We start from the raw sequence: 27,500 nt of genomic DNA on the forward strand, positions 1-27,500 counted from the left end.
AAGCGTGGTTCAGCAGTGTGGTCTTTGCTTTGTATCCAAAAGGTAATTAGTTTGATCACCCATTGTACTGTGTGGCCTTGAGCAATCCATCTCGTCCTAGTTCCATTTGCGGCACTGCACTGCGGCTGATGTCTGGGTTATTCCAGTATTCCCTTGGAATAGTTCCTAAAGACAGACAAATTTACCCATTGGATGAAAAAAGGGAATGTTATCTTTATATGCATATATGCTGGTCTGACATCCGATTGCAATATGGGCCTCGTTTAACATTGTTGCACTGGACATTATTTTGTGTAATTTTTTGAGATTTTCATTATAACAATGAGGTCATGATGTATTGGGTTATCAGACCTGCAAATAAGTGCACGTTGCCTTAATGCTTAAGGAAAATTTGTTTATTTCATCCCAGCTTAAATGATGAGATTTACCGTTATAATATTATAATAGATGAGAGAGTAAAATACAAACTATGACGCTATTTCAATACGAAGCAGAAGTCAGAGCCATTCGAAACATTACAAGAAATACAAACAACAAAAATAAAAATAAGAATATCGAATCGGAAGGTCCTGGGTTCGAGCCTCGTGCTCGGCGCATAGTTGAGTCCTTGGAAAAGACTCTTTACTCACATTCTCTCACCGTACTCAGGTGTAAAATGAGTACCTGGCTGTTAGCAGTGTTGTCTTTGTCCGAAAAATTGTAATATCGCCTGACAGGCGTCATGTCCCGTCCTACATGTTAAATGTTGCTGTTGACCAGGGAACTATTGTAAAGCGCTTTGAGCACATTCAGTGGATATTGCGTGGAAATCCTCTCTTGCGGTTATACCAAAGCTGTTAAAAAATCGTAATATGTTGTTTCAAAACTTGTGTCTTGTTTTTAAAATTTCACTTCAAATACACATTACAAAGATGTTGTCTACGGTCAATTTAAATAAAATATTTCACTGGATAGACTTTAAAAAGTGAAAGTAATATATTCGAGTACAGTTTCCTTGAACTTGAACTCATTCGAATATCCCAAATTTTTTCCTTATTATTTTTAGTTGTCATTCCATTCCTTACTTGAACTAATTTCACCTAGCCAATGTAAAAAAGGATTTGATTAATTCAAGTTTTCATTTTAGTGCGCCCTGTTATTTCGACCACCGAAGATTTACTGTTACATTGACAGTTACGCTTGTGTACAATATGATACACATGCATACACACAGGCACTCACACACTCCATTGTCATTTCGCATAATTGACACCTCTCTTACTTATTCTTATCACTTCGCCATTCATTCTAATTTCAATGCCATATGCCATGATTTGCTACTAGTTGGCTACGTCATTAAATGAATGATGTGATACAGGAACCTTCTCCCAATAAAGTAAATAATAATTATAAATTTCCCTTTAATAGTCCTCATGCGGAAATTTGTCTTAGGGATTATTCAATGGGAATGCTGGAATAACTCAGGTGTCAGCCGCAGCACAGCGCTGCAAATTGAGCTAGGGAGAGGTCTCTTGTTGATGGCCACATGCCATGGTGTATATTCAAACTAGGTATCTTTTGGGTACAAAGCAAAGACCATACTGGTGAGCCACAAGTGTCAAGTACAAAGACATTTTTAAAAAAATAATTAAAATTTAGCTTTATATAGCGCAATATCCACTAAATGTGCTCAAAGCGCTTTACAAGTGGACCCTGGTCAACAGCAACATTTAACATGTAGGACGAGACATGCGCCTGTTAGGCGATATTACAATTTTTCGGACAAAGACATCGCTGCGAACGGCCAGGTACTCATTTTACACATGAGTACAGTGAGAGAATGTAAGTAAAGAGCCTTTTCCAAGGACTCAACTATGTGCCGAGCGCGAGGCTCGAACCCAGGACCTTCCAATCCAAAAGCGAGTGTCATACCACCAGACCACATCCGCACAAAGACATCATGCTGAAAGTAATCGCATCAAATAGTTCTTCCTTCACTCCTTCAGAGCTGCAAGGCTGGTGTAGCGGGAGTTTATCTCTGTTTCTTTAGTGTGAAACGGACAATAGTAATTGCTTGCTACCCCTTGGATAGGACACAGGTTTATTGTAAAGTACTTTCCACTAGATCTAACAAATACAGATTCCCCATCATTCCTGGGTGGTCAGTGGGGTCAAATAAAAATCTCTACTTTGCCCTTAGCATGTAAAGCGAATACCCTAATAATTGAGCTAGAGGGACCAACTTCACATCAAAGACCCGTTTAAATATCTTTAAATATTTGAAATGAAAAAAAAAAAAAATTTAATGAATAGCAGTCCTTCAGAGGCATGAAGCCCAAGGAGCCAGGGTTTATCCCGGTTTCAGACAATAACAATTGCTTGCTACCCTTTGGATAGGAAGGTAGTCTATCACAAAGTACTTTCATGAGATCTGACAGACCTAGCTACCCAATCACTATCCCCCCCCCCCCTTTCTACCACTTACATTACATCAGAAAAAGGGGCAAGTTGGAACAATGCAATGGTTTATTCCTCTGTTCCCCTCTCCTCCGCCTCCATCCATTCTAACCCCACCACTCTCAGCCACTACCATTACTAAATGCTCTTCAAGACCTAGTAATAGTAAAGCACCGTCCCAATTATAAGAAAAGACATAATCAGGCTTCACATAAAAGCTCATTACCCAATCAGTTTTCATCAGGCACAGTTACTCAATCAGTCAGTTGTCACACATCATTCGCTTTATTAGGCATAGGTCTATCAACATATTGATCAGTCAGTCACTTGCCTTTTGTTGAGTCGCCATGGTATGTTACACAAAGTACATGGTTGTTAAAAGGTCACCCAATGACTATTACTCCCCCACCCTCATCCCATCTCCATTCCCTGACGCCTGGATTATTCCATTCTTCCCTTGGAATAGACCCTGAGACAAATTTCTCCTATGGGATGAATAAAGGGAATTTTATTATTTTATATGAGGAAATTGTGCGCGAGCTGTACTGTACGTAAGTTGACTACACTTCCTGATTTAGATTTTATTGCAGGTTTTATTATATTCAAAATTTTCCTTCTCCCATTTTTAGGTCGTCTCTGATGCAAATTTATAAGTTACAAACTTGGTTCCTAAGTGGCCTGGTTCAGTGCATGATGCAAATTTTTTTAGGAAATCTGGGCTATTCTTTGCATTTGAGGATCCACATCGCAGGGCTTTGGATGGTGTGATCCTTGGAGACAGTCGTTATATGTTAAGAAATTGGCTAATGACCCCAATACCAAAACCCCCAAAATAGAGGAGAAGAGGCATTTAACACCGCCCATCGTATCACAAAATGTACAATTGAAAGGTAAGTTTTACCAGTCATATAATCCCACCCTCCAGGAAACAATAACATTTTGATAATTTTTGAAATTTAATATTTCAGGTTTATTTTTATATCCACTTTACAATACAATTTGCAAATGATCAATGAAAATAAAAGAAAATTAACCAAAAAAAAAGTTGTAATCAGCTGTCATTGTCATGCCATTATAAACATTAAAATTTTTTTTGAAGAACTCAGATTAACCATTATAATTCTTCGCCTTCTAATTCTAATTAAATGACTGAGAAAAAAAAAAAAAAAGAGAAGAGAGAGAGAGAGAGAGAGAGAGAGAGAGAGAGAGAGAGAGAGAGAGAGAGAGAGAGGAGTAAACCATTTAATTTTAATTGGTTTTAAGTGTACATGTACAAGCAATTATTGTCATTTCAACAGAGTCATTGGAGTGGTTAAAAGAAGATGGAATTGTCTCCATGACGAGCTCAGAATGACGCCTGACAGAGCCTGCAAGGTTATTTATGTGTGTTTTTGACTCCACAACTTTGCTGTTGATGCTGGCCTACCCATGGAAGAAAACAACTGTAATGATGATGATGACAGCAATCATAACTTTTCTCCTATTGGGACTCAGAAAGAGCATCTGAACAGAACGTCTTGCTGTTGGCAAGGCAGCCTGGCTGACTTTGATTAATAGTGCTTTTAGAAATATCGTTGAACCTCTTTAATCAGGAAATAAATGTAATCATTAATGTAGTACATCAATACAAGTATACTGTGTGCAGTATTCTTTTGTGATGAGCTACACAAATGTCACGCTGTTTTAATTATTGTTCAAGCATATGGAAACACATTTCTATATCATATAACTACAAGTCGCCTATCAGGCATCGAGTACTCTTTGACTATCCCATTTTACTCCTTTTTACTGGCGCTGATGTGTTGCAAGTGCTGTAAAAACCCTTAAAAACAAAAACAAACCTGTTTTGCAGGAAGTATTAAAGTGCATTCACTGTAATTTTTTCTGGAATAGGTCTGATATAAATTGGAAAACTAAACAAGAATTCTCATGCCTGAGTCGGTTATCAAACAGAAGACAAAGGGGCATTAAAATTTTCTTTTTTTTAAGGTCATCAAAATCCTGAGTTGAGCAATCAAATTTTAACTGCCCTATTGTCATAAGACAATTACATATTGTAAGACCTTTTGTATAAATCATTATACCAGCCGCTTAGCCAATGACCAGGATAGTCCCAAGTCACATTTGTGATAAGGGTCTTAAATCGCCATGCCACTGTACAAGTTTGTGACAATAGGCCAAAATAACAATCTGTATTTATTTCAGAGGATTTATTCTACCAATAACATAAGGAACGATGGAGTGATTGTAGTAAAAAAGGTCTTAAACACTGCACGCATGCGATTTTAAGTAAATTTTAACAAAAACATATCAGCTCTATCAAAAGTACAGATTGAGATAAATACAGGACTAAAACCACTCTAAATAACAATTTAAAAATCTCAAGAACCATCTTAAAAAATGGTTTAAGGCAATTCATAAGACATGTTTTAACTGCGATTTTCTAAGATATTATGAGGCCAATTTTTTCTACACTACAGACAATGTATTGCAACATGTCTCCATGGATTGCTTTAAACCATTTTTAAAATTGACTCAAAATACATGTGATTGAATTAATATTCAAATTCAAGACATTAGAAACCAATTGGGTCATGGATAAAAACTAAATGATGACGTCATTTGCGAACACTCCCAGGTGTGATTTTCATACATGAATTAATTTCCTATAACTGTCATCTGCATTTTTTGCGGCCGCAAATCAGGGCGATCCGCAAATTTCCCATATTGGCAAATCGTGGCAAATTTTGGGAAATTGGCAAATCGCGTGGCAAATTTTGGGGAAAAAAAAAGAAGCGAAAACAAAATAACGAAAAAAAAGGTGCGAAACTTGAGAAATGTTGCAGCTTTGCCTAGCCCCAAACCAAGGGAAGCTATTCTCTACGGATAATGGTCTCGTGCTGCAGTGTATCTGCATACACTGCAATTCCCAATTTTTGTGACATTCCTCAGCATGAGTTCACGAGGTATATTGAGAAACTGGGGCCCAGTGCTGTGAGAGAGTCTGATACTGGAATTATAGATCTGACCCTATTTTGGAAGTCTGTGGCAGATTATGTTCTAGCTCTCGCTGCATTGGCGTCCCGGTATGCCTTCTCAACATGCTCGTCAGCTGATGCTGAGCAAAACTTTTCTCTTTACAATCTTGTCTTGCCTTCCAGAAGGCGTAGACTCACAGAAAACAACATCAAAGGACTAGTTTTCCTTTACTACAATAAGTTTATCGATGCCTCTTTTTTGAGTAGTAAAAGAAAACTAGGCCTTTGATGAGTCTGACTGAAAGTGTACGTTTGTGTGTGTGTGTGTGTGTTGTGTGTGATTGTCTGAAAGTTTGGGCGCATAAATCACTTTACATTGTGTAAATTAATAAATGTAGCCTCCTTAAATGTAATAAATTGTCTTTTATATATATTTTTTTTTTCTGTATCCCATATTAATTTTTACTGAAAGGCTTAGTTCTCCTCGGCAAATTTTGATCTTTTTGGCAAATTTCTTGGCAAATTTTGGGGTTTTTTTTGGCAAATTTTAGGTCCCAATTTGGCAAAAAATGCAGATGACAGCTATAATATCAAAACATATAAAAAGAATAATTTAATTATAAGTAGTGTCATAATTAATATGCCTCATCTTAAATTTCATGTATTCAATTTTTAGGGTATTTTGTTCAACAATGGAGTTGGGTTTTTTTTTATAATGGAGTTGTTCCGACTGCAGCCATTGATCCATTTATGGATTGTCAGTGATCTGTCATCTCCTCTTGGGGCCAGCTTGCCGTAATCTTTGGCTGATGCCATCTGAGGCATTCCACTCCTCTGGTGTATGGGGAAGAGTTTCTGTTGTCTCCTCTTGAAACTGATTTGAAAATCATCTACTACAACTACTGACTCCACCACAGAGCAATCAACAAAACTGATTTCATTAATCTCATTCATATCCATCTGTCTGGCTAGTGTTGAAGCTGTGGAGGAAAAATAATATTTAGAACATCTTTTTCACTGCATTGAAACAAAACAACATTTATATCTGTGAATTATGAAACTGGCCACATTATGAAATCAAGTGGTGCTGAAATCAAAAACGTCATTTCATTTTGAAACTTCTCTGATACCACATTGTCGTCAGGTCAAAGTCAGAATTTGGAATGATAAAAACTTTTGAAACAATGTTATCTCCTTAAGCAACATGAAATGCTGGCCATTTAATTAAGATGATTTTAGAACTACATCCCACTTTTTAAACAAATCCTTATAAACTGTTCGTCAGTGCTTAAAAGTGTTAATATGAATATATTTGAGAAGACGATGGACTCAGCAACAGTATACATTTTGTTTTATTTCCTTGTAAATCATCTTTTTGTTTGAGTATTTTTCTCTAAGGGGGAACCAGTATTTTTTTTTACATATGTAATATGTGATAAGTAAGCATTTGAGTGTGTTCCTCTTAATGGGGACCTGTGCTTGTGCCTGGACGACACTTTTAGGTGACTTCAAACTAAGTACACCGGTGGCATGCTCTTGGAATCTACATCCATTCCATATAAGTATAAGAACCATTCCCTTTTTGTTTTACTTATTAGTGCTTTGAATTGTTAATCTAGAATTGCTTGACTATCCATTTGCATCCTTTTTACTGGTGCTGAAATGACCTAAATATGTCGCAAGCAATTTAAAACAGAAGAGAATTTATAATTCTAGAACATTTTGCTATCCCATTTTCTTCCTTTTTACTGGCACTGATATGACCTTAATGTGTTGCAAGCGCCGTAAAACCATTAAAAACAAACAAATAAAGAATGTTGATTAAACAAAATCACACAAACACACTTATGTTATACTTCGTGGTCCCACTGTCACTTCAATGTCCCCCATTTTGACCAACTTGTTACCCGTGATAGTCCTTTCAGTACTGTTGTCAATGTTAAATACACTGTTAGTGGCTATGTGGTCTTGTGGTATGACACTCGCTTTCGGATCGGAAGGTCCTGGCCCTGAGCCTCGCTCGGCGCATAGTTGAGTCCTTGGAAAAGACTCTTTACTCACATTCTCTCACCGTACTCAGGTGTAAAATGAGTACATGACCGTTAACAGTGCTGTCTCTGTCCGAAAAATTGTAAATATCGCCTAACAGACGTCATGTCCTGTTCTAAATGTTGCTGTTGGTCATGGACCCCTTGTAAAGCGCTTTGAGCACGTTAAAAAAAATTTTCTTTAGTCTTTCGGGTGAAATTCTATTAATAATTTAATGACTTTGTAGCAAAAGAATTATGCTTACTGATTATGGTGTAATCTCCAAGATTACAGTCAGATATGTCAATAATATTTCTGGCTGGACTGGGATTCGGAACAAAACTCTCAGTGCTCATAACTGTAAAGAAAATTGTTGATAAATTTGAATTAATGAAGTATAGAATTCACAAGTTGCACTTTAAGTCCAGATTACCCATTACAAACTTAATGAGAAGGAACACAGTGGTGTTTTTTTTTAAAAGGTGAATTGTTATGAAATTATAATGATTTTAATTCTATTTATATCAATTTTAATATGATACGATATCAATTGATTTTAATGTAAAATTTGCATCATATAATTACGGGTCTCTGGCTCTCTTTTTTTTTTAACCATGAAATGCATCCAAGTGTAATCTTATCTTCTGATCTTGAGACCCATGAATCCCAGAAATAACAAATCTGCTGGGAATAGAACCCATGACACTTTGATTCATATGCAAGCATGATAACTCGCTGTGCCATTGGCTTGCCCTAAATAAAACACTAAATGAAACAATATAAATCTTTACAGGACCCAATTCCAAAGTGGAATTTCAATACAATGTTGCGTGATGCCACTTTGACGATTTGTGATAAAAAAAATACATGGCAATCCCTTGCTCCATCATTTATTTCAAATTTGAAATATTCATATAATTTTGTCAGCTACTTCAGGATTGATGGTGTAAAGTAAATTTCAAGATTTTAACTACCATTGAATTATTAAATGTGAATACTCTTGTTTTGATACTCGACTTCAGTCTTCATTTATTGTTTTAATGTTTTTAAAATTGATAAAAAATCAAGAGGAAACGTGTCCCACAGGCAGTTGTTAGATATGCAATAGAGGTGATATACTTTTGAGACTTAACTACCAAAAGAGGATAGTTATGTTAGAGAAAAATATTGTTCAATGAAACTGTGCAGAGGCAATTGTAAGGATGAGTCAATATTAGACGATCACAAAAGATGCATGCAAACATAGTACAAATTACTTGTTTAAAATATTGTAAGGTACAATCTTTATTCATGTCAGGCAGCCCCAGAGACCAGCAATCACATCGTCCTCCACTGTCCAGTCACTAAACTTGAAGGTGGCTATGAAACCGTCCTTAGTGCGGAGGAAGACTTTAGAAGCTGAGTTGACGAAATAAATTTGGAGGTGTAGCCATATGCTACTACTACTACTTTATTCATGGAATGCCTAGATGACAGCCTTTTACATTTGTATACAGAACAATGTATGGAACTATTATAATTGCAGAAATTTACCTTGAATACCATCAACAATGGTACTACACTCGCCAATAATGACGAGTACCGGTACTTGTTCAGTAAAGATTGAAGAGGGTCCTGGTTTCCCCCTCCAGTCTGCTTTACAGAATTAACATGACTTTGGACTATTCTTTTCTTGTCCTTGAATTTTTTTTTAGCTCCATCACCGAACGGTTTTTGAGAATTCCGCATTGATTCTCATTCTGATCTTTTCCCCGACCTGAAAATGATTAAGGAGAAAAAAATCAACGATTATGTAATGAGATTGTTGAGGACATTCATTTTGCACTGGAATCAGTTCTATTGATTTCTTTTTGTTGCCATAAAATCTTTATTTATTATTTTGGTTGTAGCAAACCTTACTCGTATAATTAGTCTCTATCCTTTAAATTATTTGCATAAAAAATGTCATGCTTTTGAGTGTAGATTATTATCAGTCATACCTCTTAAATTGGCATTTTATCATTAAATATTTGTAGGGTCTGACTGGAGAGGGTGAAGATATATTTCTTGCTTATCAAATGTACTAGGGTAGGTCGCCCTGTATGCTTTTCTATACCTCAAATTCCAACAGCTCTAACTGCAGATTGGTTAAACTAAACTCTCAACTGTTTGAGAAACTCAATTATTTGACATCTTTTGTTAGTTTGATGTAAATACATATGAGGTATTATCAGTTAACCTTGCTTAAAAACCGAAAATAGATACCAAACCCCCTCACCCCAAATATGTATGCTCACGCCCCAAACCCGTAAACGGCTTGCCCTAAACCAGAACAGTATTAAATTAGTCTACTAATGTTTCAAAATTTCATAATTTTTTAAAATATGATAATGTTGTGGTAGAATTTCATTTATTATTAGTTTTTAAAAATATTTTCTAAAAAACAAAAAAAATAATTGAGCATATATAAAGAGCATTATTCTAGCATTTACGTTTGTTGCGGTTATAACTTTTGACGCATCAGCGATTTTCTGTTATTTTTTGCACTGAAAAAAAAAAAAGAATAAATAAAGACACCGCTTGGGAATTTATTTTAAAAAGAAGAAAAAAACAACCTTTTACTTTTAGAAAGAAGTTTATTTTCACTTCCACTTCATTTCGAATTTTCTGGTTGTTGACTTGTTCTAAATATTCAAGTGAGTTAAAAGCTTAAAACTTTTGTCATTTTTTGTGGCAACTGACACAGATGCTAGATTGTATACTGCTAAACATGCTCAAAGCTCTGTAAGGGGCTCCAAGCCAATAGCAACACAGCAATATCACAACTTTTCCCCGACAGAGTCATTACTTTTAATGGCCAATTACTCAATAAGGAGCCTTGTTCAATGACTCGACTTTGAACCACTCAGGAAGGGACTTGAATCTTGGGCCTACTGGTCCAAATGCAAGTGTAATACTACCATACAACAAAGCCCCACTTAGTAGGGGCAAAGAGGAAGGGTGAAATTTATTGCCTAACCTCCGCACTACACTACATCTATTTATATTGTTTATTGATAAATTATGGGTGCCATGTCGGCTATTATGATGCTTTAAAATTTTCATTGAACATACCAACCTGCTTTTTTTTTTTTCATTAATTTTCTTTCTTTTTTTTTTTAGAAATCCGAGACCGGATTGCCACCTTGCCTGTTCTTGCCAAGTAGTAAAAAGGTGGATTAGAGAGCAGAGCAGGGAGATAGGAAGTAGATAAACACAATCCAAAGTAGTCTAGAGGTATACAAATACAAAGCAACATTGTGTTGTGAGTGGCAGGGACCTACTGTAGGCACTTGCAAGAATTTTTCAAAATAGTGGCTTTGGGTATTAATTTAGCGTAGAAAAATAAAGGGGAGTGAAACATTAACTAGAGTGAAAAAATATTGCTCTATCTCAACTGGTTAAAAAGTTATGACCGTTTATGTGGTGGAAAATCTCTATATAGCTTAATAGGAAAAAATGTGACCAAAGCACAGCATCCCAATGGATAAACAAGTATAATTCAGAAACAGCTTCAGATACAACTTTGAAATTTTTACATGTGGTAAATCAACATCTCTGTAATACATTGCAAAGAGAAAATGAATTATTTATTGAGAAGGAAAAGTATAGTTTAGAGCGGAGACAGCTGAAATCAAGGAAAAATAGATCACGACATACAAATGAATGACCTATTGGAATTTTGGAAAAGTCAATAATAAAATATCTATTCACATGAAGAGATAGACCAAATACACCACTGAATCGGCGTCATTTAGTTGTTCACTTTGAACTTTTCAAAATGAAAATAGACCTCATAAAAGCAAAGATATGGACTGACAAATGTTTGAGGTGGTGTATTTAGCCTACAGATGCCCAGTGTCAGTGACCTGGGCCCGTTCTAATGAACGCGGACTAACTTTAGTAATTTACTAGTCTAGTAAATGACTAGCTAGTCTTTAGCCCAACCTTAGTAAGTGTCTAAAAAAAATCGGATTCAATGAGCATTATTTAGTCTCGGACTAGCTGGGCTTTAGCCTAGAAATGGGCGTGGCAAGTCCTGACCTAGTCCTGACCTAGCCCTTGACTCTATCGGTTGTTTTGTGCTGCTGTTTGGGTTCTTCTGACGCAAAAGATTTAATCAGCGCCACATCCGCTTTCGTTTTGTTTAGATTCTATTTCCTTTTGAAATTCATTGACGAAAATGGAGCTCAACAAGAGAAAAACTATAAATTTTCAAACCCTGAAACTGCAACCCTCCTGGAAAATACAATTATGTCGAGATTGCAGCACTCCGTGACAGTGCGAAAAAAAGAGAAGTACATTTTTTTTTTCTTTGTCACTAATGAAATGAAATAAAAATAGGCTATAGCATGGTCACTGACACTGGGCATCTGTAGGACTGTAGACTGTTAGGCTAATACACCACCTCAAACATTTGTCAGTCCATATCTTTGCTTTTTTGAGGTCTTTTTTCATTTTGAAAAGTTCAAAGTGAACAACTAAATGACGCCGATTCAGTGGTGTATTTGGTCTATCATGAAATGAAATAAAAATAGGCTACAGCACGGTCACTGACACTGGGCATCTGTAGGCTAAATACACCACCTCAAACATTTGTCAGTCCATATCTTTGCTTTTATGAGGTCTATTTTCATTTTGAAAAGTTCAAAGTGAACAACTAAATGACGCCGATTCAGTGGTGTATTTGGTCTATCTTCATGTGAATAAATATTTTATTATTGACTTTTCCAAAATTCCAATAGGTCATTCATTTGTATGTCGGGATCTATTTTTCCTTGATTTCAGCTGTCTCCGCTCTAAACTATACTTTTCTTTCTCAATAAATAATTCATTTTCTGTTTGCAATGTATTACAGAGATGTTGATTTACCACATGTAAAAATTTCAAAGTTGTATCTGAAGCTGTTTCTGAATTATACTTGATTATCCATTGGGATGCTGTGCTTTGGTCACATTTTTTCCTATTAAGCTATATAGAGATTTTCCACCACATAAACGGTCATAACTTTTTAACCAGTTGAGATAGAGCGATAATTTTTTCACTCCCCTTTATTTTTCTACGCTAAATTAATACCCATAGCCACTATTTTGAAAAATTCTTGCAAGTGCCTACTGTAGGTCCCTGCCACTCACAGTGTTGCTTTGTGTATTTGTATACCTCTAGACTACTTTGGATTGTGTTTATCTACTTCCTATCTCCCTGCTCTGCTCTCTGATCCACCCTTTTACTACTTGGCAACCCGGTCTCGGGTTTCCAAAAAAAAAAAAAAGAAAGAAAATTAATGAAAAAAAAAAAAAAGCAGGTTGGCATGTTCAATGAAAATTTTAAAGCATCATAATAGCCGACATGGCACCCATAATTTATCAATAAACAATATAAATAGATGTACTGTAGTGCAGAGGTTAGGCAATAAATTTCACCCTTCGTCTTTGCCCCTACTAAGTGGGGCTTTGTTGTCTTGTAGTATGACACTTGCATTTGGACCAGTAGGCCCAAGATTCAAGTCCCACCCTGAGTGGTTCAAAGTCGAGTCATTGGAAAAGGCTCCTTATTGAGTAATTGGCCATTAAAAGTAATGACTTTGTCGGGGAAAAGTTGTGATATTGCTGTGTTGCTATTGGCTTGGAGCCCCTTACAGAGCTTTGAGCATGTTAAGCAGTATACAATCTAGCATCTGTGTCAGTTGCCACAAAAAATGACAAAAGTTTTAAGCTTTCAACTCACTTGAATATTTAGAACAAGTCAACAACCAGAAAAATTCGAAATGAAGTGGAAGTGAAAATAAACTTCTTTCTAAAAGTAAAAGGTTGTTTTTTTTCTTTTTAAAAAAAATTCCCAAGCGGTGTCTTTCTGTATTCTTCTTTTTTTTTTTTTTTCAGTGCAAAAAATAACAGAAAATCGCTGACGCGTCAAAAGTTATAACCGCAACAAACCTAAATGCTAGGATAATGCTCTTTATATATTCTCAATTATTTTTTTTGTCTTTTAGAAAATATTTTTAAAAACTAATAATAAATGAAATTCTACTACAACATTATCATATTAAAAAAATTATGAAATTTTGAAAAATTAGGAGACTAATTTAATACTGTTCTGGTTTAGGGCAAGCCGTTTACGGGTTTGGGGCATGAACATACATATTTGGGGTGAGGGGGTTTGGAATCTATTTTCGGTTTTTAAGCAAGGTTAACTGATAATACCTCATATGTATTTACATCAAACTAACAAAAGATGTCAAATAATTGAGTTTCTCAAACAGTGGAGAGTTTAGTTTGACCAATCTGGAGTTAGAGCTGTTGGAATTTGAGGTATAGAAAAGCATACAGATTTAGGGCGACCTACCCTTGTACATTTGATAAGCAAGAAATAAATCTTCACCCTCTCCAGTCAGACCCTACAAATATTTAATGATAAAATGCCAATTTAAGAGGTATGACTGATAATAATCTACACTCAAAAGCATGACATTTTTTATGCAAATAATTAAAGGATACAGACTAATTATACAAGTAAAGTTTGCTATAAGGAAAATAATAAATAAAGATTTTATGGCAACAAAAAGCAATCAATAGAACTGATTCCAGTGCAAAATGAATGTCCTCAACAATCTCATTACATAATCGTTGATTTACATATTTTTTTCTCCTTTTTCATTTTCAGGTCTGGGAAAAGATCAGAATGAGAATCAATGCGGAATTCTCAAAAACCGTTCGGTGATGGAGCTAAAAACAAATTCAAGGACACGAAAAGAATAGTCCAAAGTCATGTTGATTCTGTAAAGCAGACTGGAGGGGGAAACCAGGACCCTCTTCAATCTTTACTGAACAAGTACCAGTACTCATCATTATTGGCGAGTGTAGTACCATTGTTGATGGTATTCAAGGTAATTTTCTGCAATTATAATAGTTCCATACATTGTTCTGTATACAAATGTAAAAGGCTGTCATCTAGGCATTCCATGAATAAAGTAGTAGTAGTAGCATATGGCTACACCTACAAATTTATTTCGTCAACCAAGCTTCTAAAGTCTTCCTCCGCCCTAAGGACGGTTTCGTAGCCACCTTCAAGTTTAGTGACTGGACAGTGGAGGACGATGTGATCGCTGGTCTCTGGGGCTGCCTGACATGAATAAAGATAGTACCTTACAATATTTTAAACAAGTAATTTGTACTATGTTTGCATGCATCTTTTGTGATCGTCTAATATTGACTCAAGCTTACAATTGCCTCTGCACAGATTCATTGAACAATATTTTTCTCTAATATAACTATCCTCTTTTGGTAGTTAAGTCTCAAAAGTATATCACCTCTATTGCATATCTAACAACTGCCTGTGGGTCACGTTTCCTCTTGATTTTTTATCAATTTTAAAAACATTAAAACAATAAATGAAGACTGAAGTCGAGTATCAAAACAAGATTATTCACATTTAATAATTCAATGGTAGTTAAAATCTTGAAATTTACTTTACACCATCAATCCTGAAGTAGCTGACAAAATTATATGAATATTTCAAATTTGAAATAAGTGATGGAGCAAGAGCTTTTGTGTCATAAGGGATTGCCATGTATTTTTTATCACAAATCGTCAAAGTGACATCACGCAACATTGTATTGAAATTCCACTTTGGAATTGGGTCCTGTAAAGATTTATTTTGTTTCATTTAGTGTTTTATTTAGGGCAAGCCAATGGCACAGCGAGTTATCATGCTTGCATATGAATCAAAGTGTCATGGGTTCTATTCCCAGCAGATTTGTTATTTCTGGGAATCATGGGTCTCAAGATCAGAAGATAAGATTACACTTGGATGCATTTCATGGTTAAAAAAAAAAAAAAGAGCCAGAGACCCGTAATTATATGATGCAAATTTTACATTAAAAATCAATTGATATCGTATCATATTAAAATTGATATAAATAGAATTAAAATCATTATAACTTCATAACCATTCACCTTTTAAAAAAAACACCACTGTGTTCCTCCTCATTAAGTTTGTAATGGGTAATCTGGACTTGAAGTGCAACTTGTGAATTCTATACTTCATTTAATTCAAATTTATCAACAATTTTCTTTACAGTAATGGGCACTGAGAGTTTGGTTCCGAATCCCAGTCCAGCCAGAAATATTATTGACATATCTGACTGTAATCTTGGAGATTACACCATAATCAGTAAGCATAATTCTTTTGCTACAAAGTCATTAAATTATTAATAGAATTTCACCCGATAGACTAAAGAAATTTTTTTAAAATGAGCAATAAACACTAAACGTGCTCAAAGCGCTTTACAAGGGGTCCCTGACAAACAGCAACATTTAGAACGGGACATGACGTCTGTTAGGCGATATTACAATTTTTCGGACAAAGACAACACTGTTAACGGCCAGGTACTCATTTTACACCTGAGTACTTTGAGAGAATATGAGTAAAGAGTCTTTTCCAAGGACTCAACTATGCGCCGAGCGAGGCTCAGGGCCAGGACCTTCCGATCCGAAAGCGAGTGTCATACCACAAGACCACATAGCCACTAACAGTGTATTTAACATTGACAACAGTACTGAAAGGACTATCACGGGTAACAAGTTGGTCAAAATGGGGACATTGAAGTGACAGTGGGACCACGAAGTATAACATAAGTGTGTTTGTGTGATTTTGTTTAATCAACATTCTTTATTTGTTTGTTTTTAATGGTTTTACGGCGCTTGCAACACATTAAGGTCATATCAGTGCCAGTAAAAAGGAAGAAAATGGGATAGCAAAATGGTCTAGAATTATAAATCCTCTTCTGTTTTTAATTGCTTTCGATATATTTAGGTCATTTCAGCACCAGTAAAAAGGATACAAATGGATAGTCAAGCAATTCTAGATTAACAATTCAAAGCACTAATAAGTAAAACAAAAAGGGAATGGTTCTTATACTTATATGGAATGGATGTAGATTCCAAGAGCATGCCATCAGTGTACTTAGTTTAAAGTCACCTAAAAGTGTCGTCCAGGCACAAGCACAGGTCCCCACTAAGAGGAACATACTCAAATGCTTACTTATCACATATTATATATGTTTTTAAAAAAATACTGGTTCCCCCTTAGAGAAAAATACTCAAACAAAAAGATGATTTACAAGGAAATAAAACAAAAATGCATACTGTTGCTGAGTCTATCGTCTTCTCGAATATATTTATATTAACACTTTTAAGCACTGACGAACAGTTTATAAGATTTGTTTAAAAAGTGGGATGTAGTTCTAAAATCATCTTAATTAAATGGCCAGCATTTCATGTTGCTTAAGGAGATAACATTGTTCAAAAGTTTTTATCATTCCAAATTCTGGCTTTGACCTGAAGACAATGTTGTATCAGAGAAGTTTCAAAATGAAATGACGTTTTTGATTTCAGCACCACTTGATTTCATAGTGTGGCCAGTTTCATAATTCACAGAGATAAACATGTTTTGTTTCAATGCAGTGAAAAAGATGTTCTAAAGATTATTTTTCCTTCACAGCTTCAACACTAGCCAAACAGATGGATATGAATGAGCTTAATGAAATCAGTTTTGTTGATTGCTCTGTGGTGGAGTCAGTAGTTGTAGTAGATGATTTGTCAAATCACTTTCAAGAGGAGACAACAGAAACTCTTCCCCATACACCAGAAGAGTGGAATGCCTCAGATGGCATCAGCCAAAGATTACGGCAAGCTGGCCCCAAGAGGAGATGACAGATCACTGACAATCCATTAGTGGATCAATGGCTGCAGTCAGAAATTTTGAAAAACAACTCCATTATAAAAAAAAAAAACTCCATTGTTGAACAAAATACCCTAAAAATTGAATACCGTACATGAAATTTAAGATGAGGCATATTAATTATGACACTACTTATAATTAAATTATTCTTTTTATATGTTTTGATATTATAGCTGTCATCTGCATTTTTGTCAAATTGGGACCTAAAATTTGCAAAAATTTGCCCAAAAAACCCCCAAAATTTGCCAAGAAATTTGCCAAAAAGACCAAAATTTGCCCAAAAATTTGCCGAGGAGAACTAAGCGTTTCAGTAAAAATTAACATGCGATACAGAAAAAAAAAATATATATATAATACAATTTATTACATTTAAGTAATTTAAGGAGGCTACATTTATTAATTTACACAATGTAAAGCGATTTATGCGCCCAAACTTTCAGACAATCACACACACACACACAAAGACGTACACTTTCAGTCAGACTCATCAAAGTAGGTACCGCAAAGTCACGCAATGAATCGGTTGAAAATCTATCGTAAGCCCGTCGAAGTGTAGTAAGTTGGGCTTTTTCAACAAATCGTTGTTATAAAGATATTAATAAAAGAAAAAGAAAATTTATATCTGTATAAACTTCAAAGTTCACTCTTTAATAATTTGTAAATGTTGTTTTGTTACGCTGATTTGTTTTTCGGCAATTACTAGAATGAACAGCTTAATTTTCTAACTTTTTCGTTACGATATCGGCGGGTGAACCACGCACCGGATTGCAGTGGTTGTAAACAAACGGGTCGCGCTTTAGCTGTGTGTGTCGTAGAGACTTACGGTTTTCACCACTGAAAAGAGCGGGAATTAAGCTTTACAAACATGTAACACAAGCTAAGGTTTATATCCGCGAAGCCGTCGAAATATCGTTGTGAAAGCGAAAGCTCTAATTTTTCACCCGACGCCGAATATAAACCTTGGCTTGTGTTACACCATCAGAAAGACAAATTTTTCATCAACAAAAACATATTTATTAAAAGTTAAAAGCAAAATCACAGCGACAGCGATTTGAACGCAACGACACCCTATATTATACCGTTCTCCTGACTTCTGAACTATGGCTGCCATTCCAATCGTTGAACTCGATGCAGATCTACCGGCTGGTCGTGACCTGCGGTCCGACTCAACGGACTGTGAAAAAAAGACTCTCAAAAAGGATACTGACCCAATGTCTGTGCTAAGTAAGTGTTTTTGTTAATAAAATTAAATGCAGTTTAATTACCAAGATTAATTATATCAAATATTACGTTCCATTTTCCTTTTTTGCCAGTGGGAGTAAGCACAGCTATGGAACAGCCTAACTTTGTTGTCCTCGATTCGCTACTTTACGCTGTTCTCGATAGGTTATTAGGCCTTGGTTGACCTAACCAACTTTTTTTATTAGAGTAAGGTATCGTTTTAAAACTGAAAAATGACAATCTTTCTTATTTTATCACCTTAGTAACTTTATTATCCTTTCAACCGGGTATGCCTAGTCAAGTCAACGAAATCGACAGGCGACTTCCGGTTTGTTGTCAACGAATTGTTTTGCTTCGATACAGATGGGATTCTTTCAATTTATTTATAAACATTTCATACCATAAGTCACCTTGAATATTTTTTCATAGGTATTTTGCTTCTTATTACAGGAGATACTGGATATGATGCTCTAGCGGTCACATACTACGCAGGGACAAAAACATACCAGCTAACCAAGCCATGTCGGGATACTTCCAAAAACACGGGAACCTTTTCAGAGGAAGACCGATCACAACACTCCCTGTGATCCTAAACAAAAACCTCACAACACTTGGACAAAGCATTAGTCTCATAACGGCAGGGGACCTTGAAAATCTGAGAACCCTAGCAGAGGACCGGCAATATTGGAGACACCTCACACAGGAAATACTGGAAACAGCCAAGGCGACCCGATCTTTCGGTCGAGACGCGAAAGGCATCTAAGTCAAGTCAAGTCATTATATGAGCTTTATTTGTAATTGAGCTTGGTATTTGATATCAGAGCATCGTATTGTATATGCAAGCAAAGTTTCATTCCGTTCCATGAACTGAGAAGATTTTTACGCTGTGTTATTTGATGCTCGTGATTCATCTGTGGCGTGTTCGCGTTAATTTTACCCTCAAAATGTAAAATTTTATCCCAATATGTGTTTTTATGTACTTGTAAGCATCAGATTTGAATTCAGTGCGTGAAAATACATAGACATAGCAAGTTTCAAGGTATTCTGAGCATTGGTTTCAAAGTTATGGTCAATTATTCGATATTTGTCGTATTTTTGTGGACATTCTGCGAAATGGAGCTTTTCGCCAACTTCGCCACTGCATTTCAATACTTTTTTATTAAACAATCACAGTAAAAAAAAATAAGATCAAATTTCAGTACACATTGAACAAGTCCGAGAAGTTTCACCAGTTTACGAGTGAATTTCATTGCACAGTAGCATTGCGAACTTCCAGTATTTGATAGGAGATGCTGATTTCTCGTAAAAAATGACTAAGTCCGAACTAATTTCTCTCGAATTGACATGGGTATAAAATTTTTACCTTTCACTGTATACCTTTGAAATTATGTATATGGATAGAAAAAGTTGTATAGAATAAGAATATGTTTACAGTTATTAGTTTATTCCCATATATTTTTTGCAATCTTGTTGTGAACATTGTCTTTTATGCTGTTTGAAAATTGTCGCTTATTGTTGGAGTCCAAAAATAAATTTAAAAATTCATAACTTTTAAAATTTTTGTCCGATTTTAATGATTTAAAGACTGAAGTTCTAGTTTTGCTGTATTCTATCTGACTGTGTAACGCAAAAAGAGCTATACTGCATTTGAAAAATCACTTTGTGGTACCTAATCAAAGGCCTAGTTTTCTTTTACTACTTATTGTAGTAAAGGAAAACTAGTCCTTTGATGTTGTTTTCTGTGAGTCTACGCCTTCTGGAAGACAAGACAAGATTGTAAAGAGAAAAACTTCGCTCAGCATCAGCTGACGAGCATGTTGAGAAGGCATACCAGGACGCCAATGCAGCGAGAGCTGGAACATGATCTGCCACAGACTTCCAAAATAGGATCAGATCTATAATTCCAGTATCAGACTCTCTCACAGCACTGGGCCCCAGTTTCTCAATATACCTCGTGAACTCATGCTGAGAAATATCACAAAAATTGGGAATTGCAGTGTATGCAGATACACTGCGAGCATGAGATCATTATCCGTAGAGAGTAGCTTCCCTTGGTTTGGGCCCAGGCAAAGCTGCAACATTTCTCAAGTTTCGCACTTTTTTTTCGTTATTTTGTTTTCGCTTCCTTTTTTTTCCCCAAAATTTGCCACGCGATTTGCCAATTTTGGGAAATTTGCCCAAATTTGCGGATCGCCCTGATTTGCGGCCGCAAAAAATGCAGATGACAGATATAGGAAATTAATTAATGTATGAAAATCACACCTGGGAGCGTTCACAAATGACGTCATCATTTAGTTTTTATCCATGACCCAATTGGTTTCTAATGTCTTGAATCTGAATATTAATTCAATCACATGTATTATGAGTCAATTTTTAAAATGGTTTAAAGCAATCCATGGAGACATGTTGCAATACATTTGTCCGTAGTGTAGAAAAAATTGGCCTCATAGTATCTTAGAAAATCGCAGTTAAAACCTGTCTTATGAATTGCCTTAAACCATTTTTTAAAAATGGTTCTTGAGATTTTCTAGTTGTTATTTAGAGTGGTTTTAGTCCTGTATTTATCTCAATCTGTACTTTTGATAGAGCTGATATGTTTTTGTTAAAATTTACTTAAAATCGTATGCGTGCAGTGTTTAAGGCCTTTTTTCTACTACAATCACTCCATTGTTCCTTATGTTATTGGTAGAACAAATCCTCTGGAATAAATACAGATTGTTATTTTGGCCTATTGTCACAAACTTGTACAGTGGCATGGCGATTTAAGACCCTTATCACAAATGTGACCTGGGACTATCCTGGGCTTTGGCTAAGCGGCTGGTATAATGATTTATACAAAAGGTCTTACAATATGTAATTGTCTTATGACAATAGGGCAGTTAAAATTTGATTGCTCAACTCAGGATTTTGATGACCTTAAAAAAAAAGAAAATTTTAATGCCCCTTTGTTTTCTGTTTGATAACCGACTCAGGCATGAGAATTCTTGTTCAGTTTTCCAATTTATATCAGACCCATTCCAGAAAAAATTACAGTGAATGCACTTTAATACTTCCTGCAAAACAGGTTTGTTTTTGTTTTTAAGGGTTTTACAGCACTTGCATTACATCAGCGACAGTAAAAAGGAGTAAAATGGGATAGTCAAAGAGTACTAGATGCCTGATAGGCGACTTGTAGTTATATGATATAGAAATTTGTTTCCATATGACCAGCTGGAACAATAATTAAAACAGTGTGACATTTATGTGGCTCATCACAACAAGAATACTGCACACAGTTTACTTGTAGAGTGATGTACTACATTAATGATTATATTTATTTCCTGATTAGAGAGGTTCAACGATATTTCTAAAAGCTCTATAATTCAGCCTGGCTGCCTTGCCAGCAGCAAGACGTTCTGTTCAGATGCTCCTTCCTGAGTCCCAATAGGAGAAAAGTTATGATTGCTGTCATCATCATCATTACGGTTGTTTTCTTCCATGGGTAGGCCAGCATCAACAGCAAAGTTGTGGAGCCAAAAACACACATAAATAACCTTGCAGGCTCTGTCAGGCGTCATTCTGAGCTCGTCATGGAGACAATTCCATCTTCTTTTAACCACTCCAATTACTCTGTTGAAATGACAATAATTGCTTGTACATGTACACTTAAAACCAATTAAAATTAAATGAACCTCTCTCTCTCTCTCTCTCTCTCTCTCTCTCTCTCTCTCTCTCTCTCTCTCTCTCTCTCTCTCTCTCTCTCTCTCTCTCTCTCTTTCTTTCTCTCTCTCTCTCTCTCTCTCTCTCTCTCTCTCTCTCTCTCTCTCTCTCTCTCTTTTTTTTTTTTTTCTCAGTAATTTAATTAGAATTAGAAGGGAAAGAATTATAATGGTTAATCTGAGTTCTTCAAAAAAAAATTTAATGTTTATAATAGCATGACAATGACAGTATGATTACAACTATTTTTTTGGTTAATTTTCTTTTATTTTCATAGATCATTTGCAAATTGTATTGTTAAAGTGGATATAAAAATAAACCTGAAATATTAAATTTCAAAAATTACCAAAATGTTATTGTTTCCTGGAGGGTGGGATTATATGACTGGTAAAACTTACCTTTCAATCGTGCATTTTGTGATACGATGGGCGGTGTTAAATGCCTCTTCTCCTCTATTTTGGGGGTTTTGGTATTGGGGTCATTAGCCAATTTCTTAACATATAACGACTGTCTCCAAGGATCACACCATCCAAAGCCCTGCGATGCGGATCCTCAAATGCAAAGAATAGCCCAGATTTCCTAAAAAAATTTGCATCATGCACTGAACCAGGCCACTTAGGAACCAAGTTTGTAACTTATAAAATTGCATCAGAGACGACCTAAAAATGGGAGAAGGAAAATTTTGCATATAATAAAACCTGCAATAAAACCTTAATCAGGAAGTGTAGTCAACTTACGTACAGTACAGCTCGCGCACAATTTCCTCATATAAAATAATAAAATTCCCTTTATTCATCCCATAGGAGAAATGTGTCTCAGGGTCTATTCCAAGGGAAGAATGGAATAACCCAGGCGTCAGGGAATGGAGATGGGATGAGGGTGGGGGAGTAGTAGTCATTGGGTGACCTTTTAACAACCATGTACTTGGCAGCTCTGAAGGAGTGAAGGAAGAACTATTTGATGCGATTACTTTCAGCATGATGTCTTTGTGCGGATGTGGTCTATTGGTATGACACTCGCTTTTGGATCGGTAGGTCCTGGGTTCGAACCTTGCACTCGGCACATAGTTGAGTCCTTGGAAAAGGCTCTTTACTCACATTCTCTCACTGTACTCATGTGTAAAATGAGTACCTGGCCGTTAGCAGCGGTGCCTTTGTCCGAAAAATTGTAATATCGCCTAACAGGCGCATGTCTCGTCCTACATGTTAAATGTTGCTGTTGACCAGGGTCCCCTTGTAAAGCGCTTTGAGCACATTTAGTGGATATTGCGTTATATAAGGCTAAATTTTAATTATTTTTTAAAAAATGTCTTTGTACTTGACGCTTGTGCCTCACCAGTATGGTCTTTGCTTCGTACCCAAAAGATACCTAGTTCGAATATACACCATGGCATGTGGCCATCAACAAGCCACCTCTCCCTAGCTCAATTTGCAGCGCTGTGCTGCGGTTGACACCGGAGTTCTTCCAGTATTCCCATTGAATAAACCCTAAGACAAATTTCCGCATGAGGACTATTAAAGGGAAATTTATAATTATTATTTACTTTATTGGGAGAAGGTTCCTGTATCACATCATTCATTTAATGAAGTAGCCAACTAGTAGCAAATCATGGCATGTGGCATTGAAATTAGAATGAATGGCGAAGTGATAAGAATAAGTAAGAGAGGTGTCAATTATGCGAAATGACAATGGAGTGTGTGAGTGCCTGTGTGTATGCATGTGTATCATATTGTACACAAACGTAACTGTCAATGTAACAGTAAATCTTCGGTGGTCGAAATAACAGGGTGCATTAAAATAAAACCTTGAATTAATTTAATCCTTTTTTACATTGGCTAGGTGAAATTAGTTCAAGTCAGGAATGGAATGACAACTAAAAATAATAAGGAAAAAATTTGGGATATTCGAATGAGTTCAAGTTCAAGGAAACTGTACTCGAATGTATTACTTTCACTTTTTAAAGTCAATCCAGTGAAATATTTTATTTAAATTGACCGTCGACAACATCTTTGCAATGTGTATTTGAAGTGAAATTTAAAAAACACGACACAAGTTTTGAAACAACATATTACGATTTTTTAACAGCTTTGGTATAACCGCAAGAGAGAATTTTTAGTTGATTCATATTAAATTAAATTGAGCTTTATATAGCGCAATATCCACTTAATGTGTTCAAAGCGCTTTACAACAGTTCCCTGGTCAACAGCAACATTTAACATGTAGGACGGGACATGACGCCTGTCAGGCGATATTACAATTTTTCAAAGACAACACTGTTAACGGCCAGGTACTCATTTTACACCTGAGTACGGTGAGAGAATGTGAGAAAAGAGTCTTTTCCAAAGACTCAAATTTGCGCCGAGCACGAGGCTCGAACCCAGGACCTTCCGATCCGATATTTTTTTTTTATTTTTTTTTTTTTGTATTTCTTGTAATGTTTCGAATGGCTTGATTTCTGCTTCGTATTGAAATAGCGTCAAAGTTTGTATTTTACTCTCGCATCTATTATAATATTATAACAGTAAATCTCATCATTTAAGCTGGGATGAAATAAACTAATTTTCCTGAAGTCTTAAGGCAACGTGCACTTATTTGCAGGTCTGATAACCCAATACATCATGAGCTCATTGTTATAATGAAAATCTCAAAAAATTACACAAAATAATGTCCAGTGCAACAATGTTAAACGAGGCCCATATTGCATTCGGATGTCAGACCAGCATATATGCATATAAAGATAACATTCCCTTTTTTCATCAAATGGGGAAATTTGTCTGTCTTTAGGGTCTATTCCAAGGGAATACTGGAATAACCCAGACATCAGCCGCAGTGCAGTGCCGCAAATGGAACTAGGACGAGATGGATTGCTCAAGACCACACAGTACAACGGGTGATCAAACTAATTACCTTTTGGATACAAAGCAAAGACCATACTGCTGAGCCATGCTGCCCCATCGGCTCGAGTGAAAAATCCTATTTTAAAGATTGATTCTCCTCAGCAATTTGTCAGTCCAACTGTGCAATTATTTTTTTTTCTTCAATTCTAAACTGGTTTTCTAATGAAAAATGTTCCCTTTCAAAATATTACAATTACAGTGAAAATAATCTCCAACAAGAGCTCGAAAATTGGTTAAGGGAATGCAAAATTCAATAGTGCCAGAGAGCGGTGAAAAAATTTCCATTCCATGTCATACCAGTAACAGTCATAGTGGTTTGTGTGGGATGATTAGAGACATCTACCAACACTAACACTTAGTTTGACTAGTTCAGTTGAGAAGAAGAAGAAGAGGAGGAAGAAGTGGGAGAAGAAGATGAATATGATGATGTTGATGAAGACGGACGAGGAGGTGTGAAGATGAAGGAGAAGAAGTCTTGGCATCGATTTTGGGTTGGATGCATGAGAATGTAAGAAAACTTCTCTAAAGATTAGTCAAGACCTAGATAGTAGGAGATTAGAATTAAAATGAATACAAATACTAACCCTTCCTCCAGAGAAGACGATCAAGGTCGTCTTTTACAAGATCACAAATTATAAAAATGTGTTCACGATGAAAACGGAAATGTTTGTATATTTCATCGTCGTTAAACGAATCGATGGGATTGAGTCTGGCCCGAAACACCCTCTCCCGTTGAATCAATCGTCTCTGACGAATTTGAAACAGCACAGCTGCCGCCATTTTCATGTGTTGACAGTTGTTTTGACAGTACTGTCAATGACAGTGTCATAGTCAGTCATACGAATTACGTCATGTGATCGAGAGTAACTTCGCATTGCTTTGCTTGGCACAAAAATAAAGAAAATAAAAGGGGGTAGGGGGTGTTTTAGCTAAACAACATAATTTTCAGATTAAAAAATAAGCTAGTTGTTTGTTTGTTATTCTCTAAATATCTAAATCTAAACTTAAACTTCGAACCAAGCGAAGCTGAAATCTCAGACTCAGACTCACTGAGTCACTCAACTTCATCAGATTTATTAGTTTCCCAGACAAAAATGTGTGCTTTCGACGATCTGTGACCTTTAAACCGTTTCCATTAGCATTGACAAATATCAATAGATTACTTTTGTCGTTATAATTCTTTTTCTATGTATTTTTTTTCTCGCGAACCGAGTCGTCTAACATTGGCCGCCATCTTTGTTGACGCCGTTTCTTAGTTACTAGTCAGAGACTAAACGATCAAGTCCGACTCGAGCAAGTGACTAAATCTTGGCCAAACTTAGTCCGAAGGTGACGTGATTTTAGTCTGGGACTAGCTTAGTCAGCTCACATTAAATCCGATTTTTTCTAGTCATTTACTAAAGTCAGAGATAGTCCGGGACTAAGCGCTAGTCCGCGTTCATTAGACTGCATTATGGTCCATTCCGTGACAGACAATACGAGACATGTAGGCCACGCAATAATTTATGACTAAGAGACTTCGGGTGTAAAAGACATTGGGGGAAAACTGATAACAATGGCGGGCAAAGAATCTCCGTTGGCACGGACGTTTTAAAAACCGCTACGTGCAAAAGGAACAAGTTCGCAGGATATGTGGTCAGCCCTACCTTCCTCTACCTGGTAGACTGAGTGGGATAGCATTCTATGACTTCCATGAACTTCCAAAATTCTTGTTTCAATCTTCTTCAATATATCTTATTTCATTTGCGCTTGTTAAACTGTTATCTTTTACTGTATTGTCTTTTTTAAAATCTTGTAAGATTTTTTTTTTTTTTTTTTTTTTTGTGGGGTTAATATTTTCCCTTTTACGAAGCTCTCCTTCCTTTTCGTATATATTTTATTAGGGTTGGTGCAGCGCTATGGCAATCTATGGCTTCGCTGCCAATGTTTCTTAAATATAGTTTAGAGGGGGTTCACATCTTTTTTTCTACTCAAAAGCGTGATTAACATAATAAAAGTGCTACAAATGAGTAGTAATGAAGCTTTAATACATGGCACCTCTGCCCTCCTAGGGATTGTAACAGCAGCGGGAGATTTGATCATTTCGTTTGTAATAGGATTCAGTAGTCTGATGCCACGTCCGCCCAGCAACGAACTGATTGGTTCTAAACAAAGAAAATCGGTACTTTTTATTCTACATGCTGGCGAGAACTTTTTCACATGTCATGTGATCAGAATTTATAAAAGTAAAAACATGATCAGATTAATAATGTTTTTCTCCTCTGGATACACTTTTGTGCTGTCGAAGAATTATTTCATTAGGGCGTCCGTAATTGTTCCGATAGTTTAGAACCAGTTACTAAGTTACCATGCGTCATAACTAGGGAAGTGACGTCACGACTGTTGAAGATAATTACTACAGCGTGCGAAGTTGAACAATTTGTGATCAAATTAGATCAGTTGTCAAACTGAATTAATAGTTAACCAGTCAACTGTCGTACTCTGG

The 27,500-nt window shown here is 36.0% G+C and overlaps 3 protein-coding genes and 2 long non-coding RNA genes across 7 annotated transcripts in view; 4 read left to right on the top strand and 1 right to left on the bottom strand.

The window, feature by feature from the left end:
• LOC144971199 (uncharacterized) overlaps nucleotides 1-8,451 on the top strand; it is a 9,204-nt gene extending 753 nt beyond the window's left edge. Inside the window, exons 2-3 of the long non-coding RNA XR_013645082.1 lie at nucleotides 3,066-3,326; nucleotides 3,735-8,451. This is a non-coding gene — a long non-coding RNA (uncharacterized LOC144971199). The remainder of the gene's footprint in view (nucleotides 1-3,065; nucleotides 3,327-3,734) is intronic.
• The window catches only part of LOC144971202 (neuronal acetylcholine receptor subunit beta-4-like), a 49,260-nt gene that overhangs the window by 8,140 nt on the left and 13,620 nt on the right, over nucleotides 1-27,500 (top strand). The gene's annotated exons all lie outside the window — the stretch shown is intronic.
• LOC144971198 (uncharacterized) lies at nucleotides 5,902-9,187 on the bottom strand. Of its 2 annotated transcripts, XM_078911696.1 has the most exons (3): nucleotides 8,976-9,187; nucleotides 7,708-7,800; nucleotides 5,907-6,394 (listed from the first exon to the last, which is right to left on the bottom strand). In XM_078911696.1, exons 2-3 carry the CDS (start codon nucleotides 7,796-7,798, stop codon nucleotides 6,087-6,089), a joined length of 399 nt encoding a protein of 132 aa, XP_078767822.1. In that variant the 5' UTR covers nucleotides 7,799-7,800; nucleotides 8,976-9,187; the 3' UTR covers nucleotides 5,907-6,086. The 2 variants fall into 2 exon arrangements, with proteins under 2 accessions (XP_078767823.1, XP_078767822.1); XM_078911697.1 differs by lacking the exon at nucleotides 8,976-9,187 and having other exon boundaries at nucleotides 5,902-6,394; nucleotides 7,708-7,902.
• LOC144971206 (uncharacterized) lies at nucleotides 14,124-18,157 on the top strand. 2 transcript variants are annotated; one of them, XM_078911704.1, is made up of 3 exons: nucleotides 14,124-14,346; nucleotides 15,540-15,632; nucleotides 16,962-18,157. In XM_078911704.1, the coding sequence occupies exons 2-3, from the start codon at nucleotides 15,542-15,544 to the stop codon at nucleotides 17,171-17,173; spliced, it is 303 nt and encodes a 100-aa protein (XP_078767830.1). In that variant the 5' UTR covers nucleotides 14,124-14,346; nucleotides 15,540-15,541; the 3' UTR covers nucleotides 17,174-18,157. The 2 variants fall into 2 exon arrangements, with proteins under 2 accessions (XP_078767830.1, XP_078767832.1); XM_078911706.1 differs by lacking the exon at nucleotides 14,124-14,346 and having other exon boundaries at nucleotides 15,445-15,632; nucleotides 16,962-17,240.
• On the top strand, nucleotides 18,157-19,157 carry LOC144971207 (uncharacterized). Its single transcript, XR_013645083.1, has 2 exons — nucleotides 18,157-18,425; nucleotides 18,873-19,157. It is a non-coding gene; the product is annotated as an uncharacterized LOC144971207 (long non-coding RNA).

This window comes from Berghia stephanieae, chromosome 4 (assembly GCF_034508935.2).
Source record: "Berghia stephanieae isolate SIO BIC M18660-M18661 chromosome 4, UCSD_Bste_1.3, whole genome shotgun sequence".
Lineage (NCBI taxonomy): Eukaryota > Metazoa > Mollusca > Gastropoda > Nudibranchia > Aeolidiidae > Berghia > Berghia stephanieae.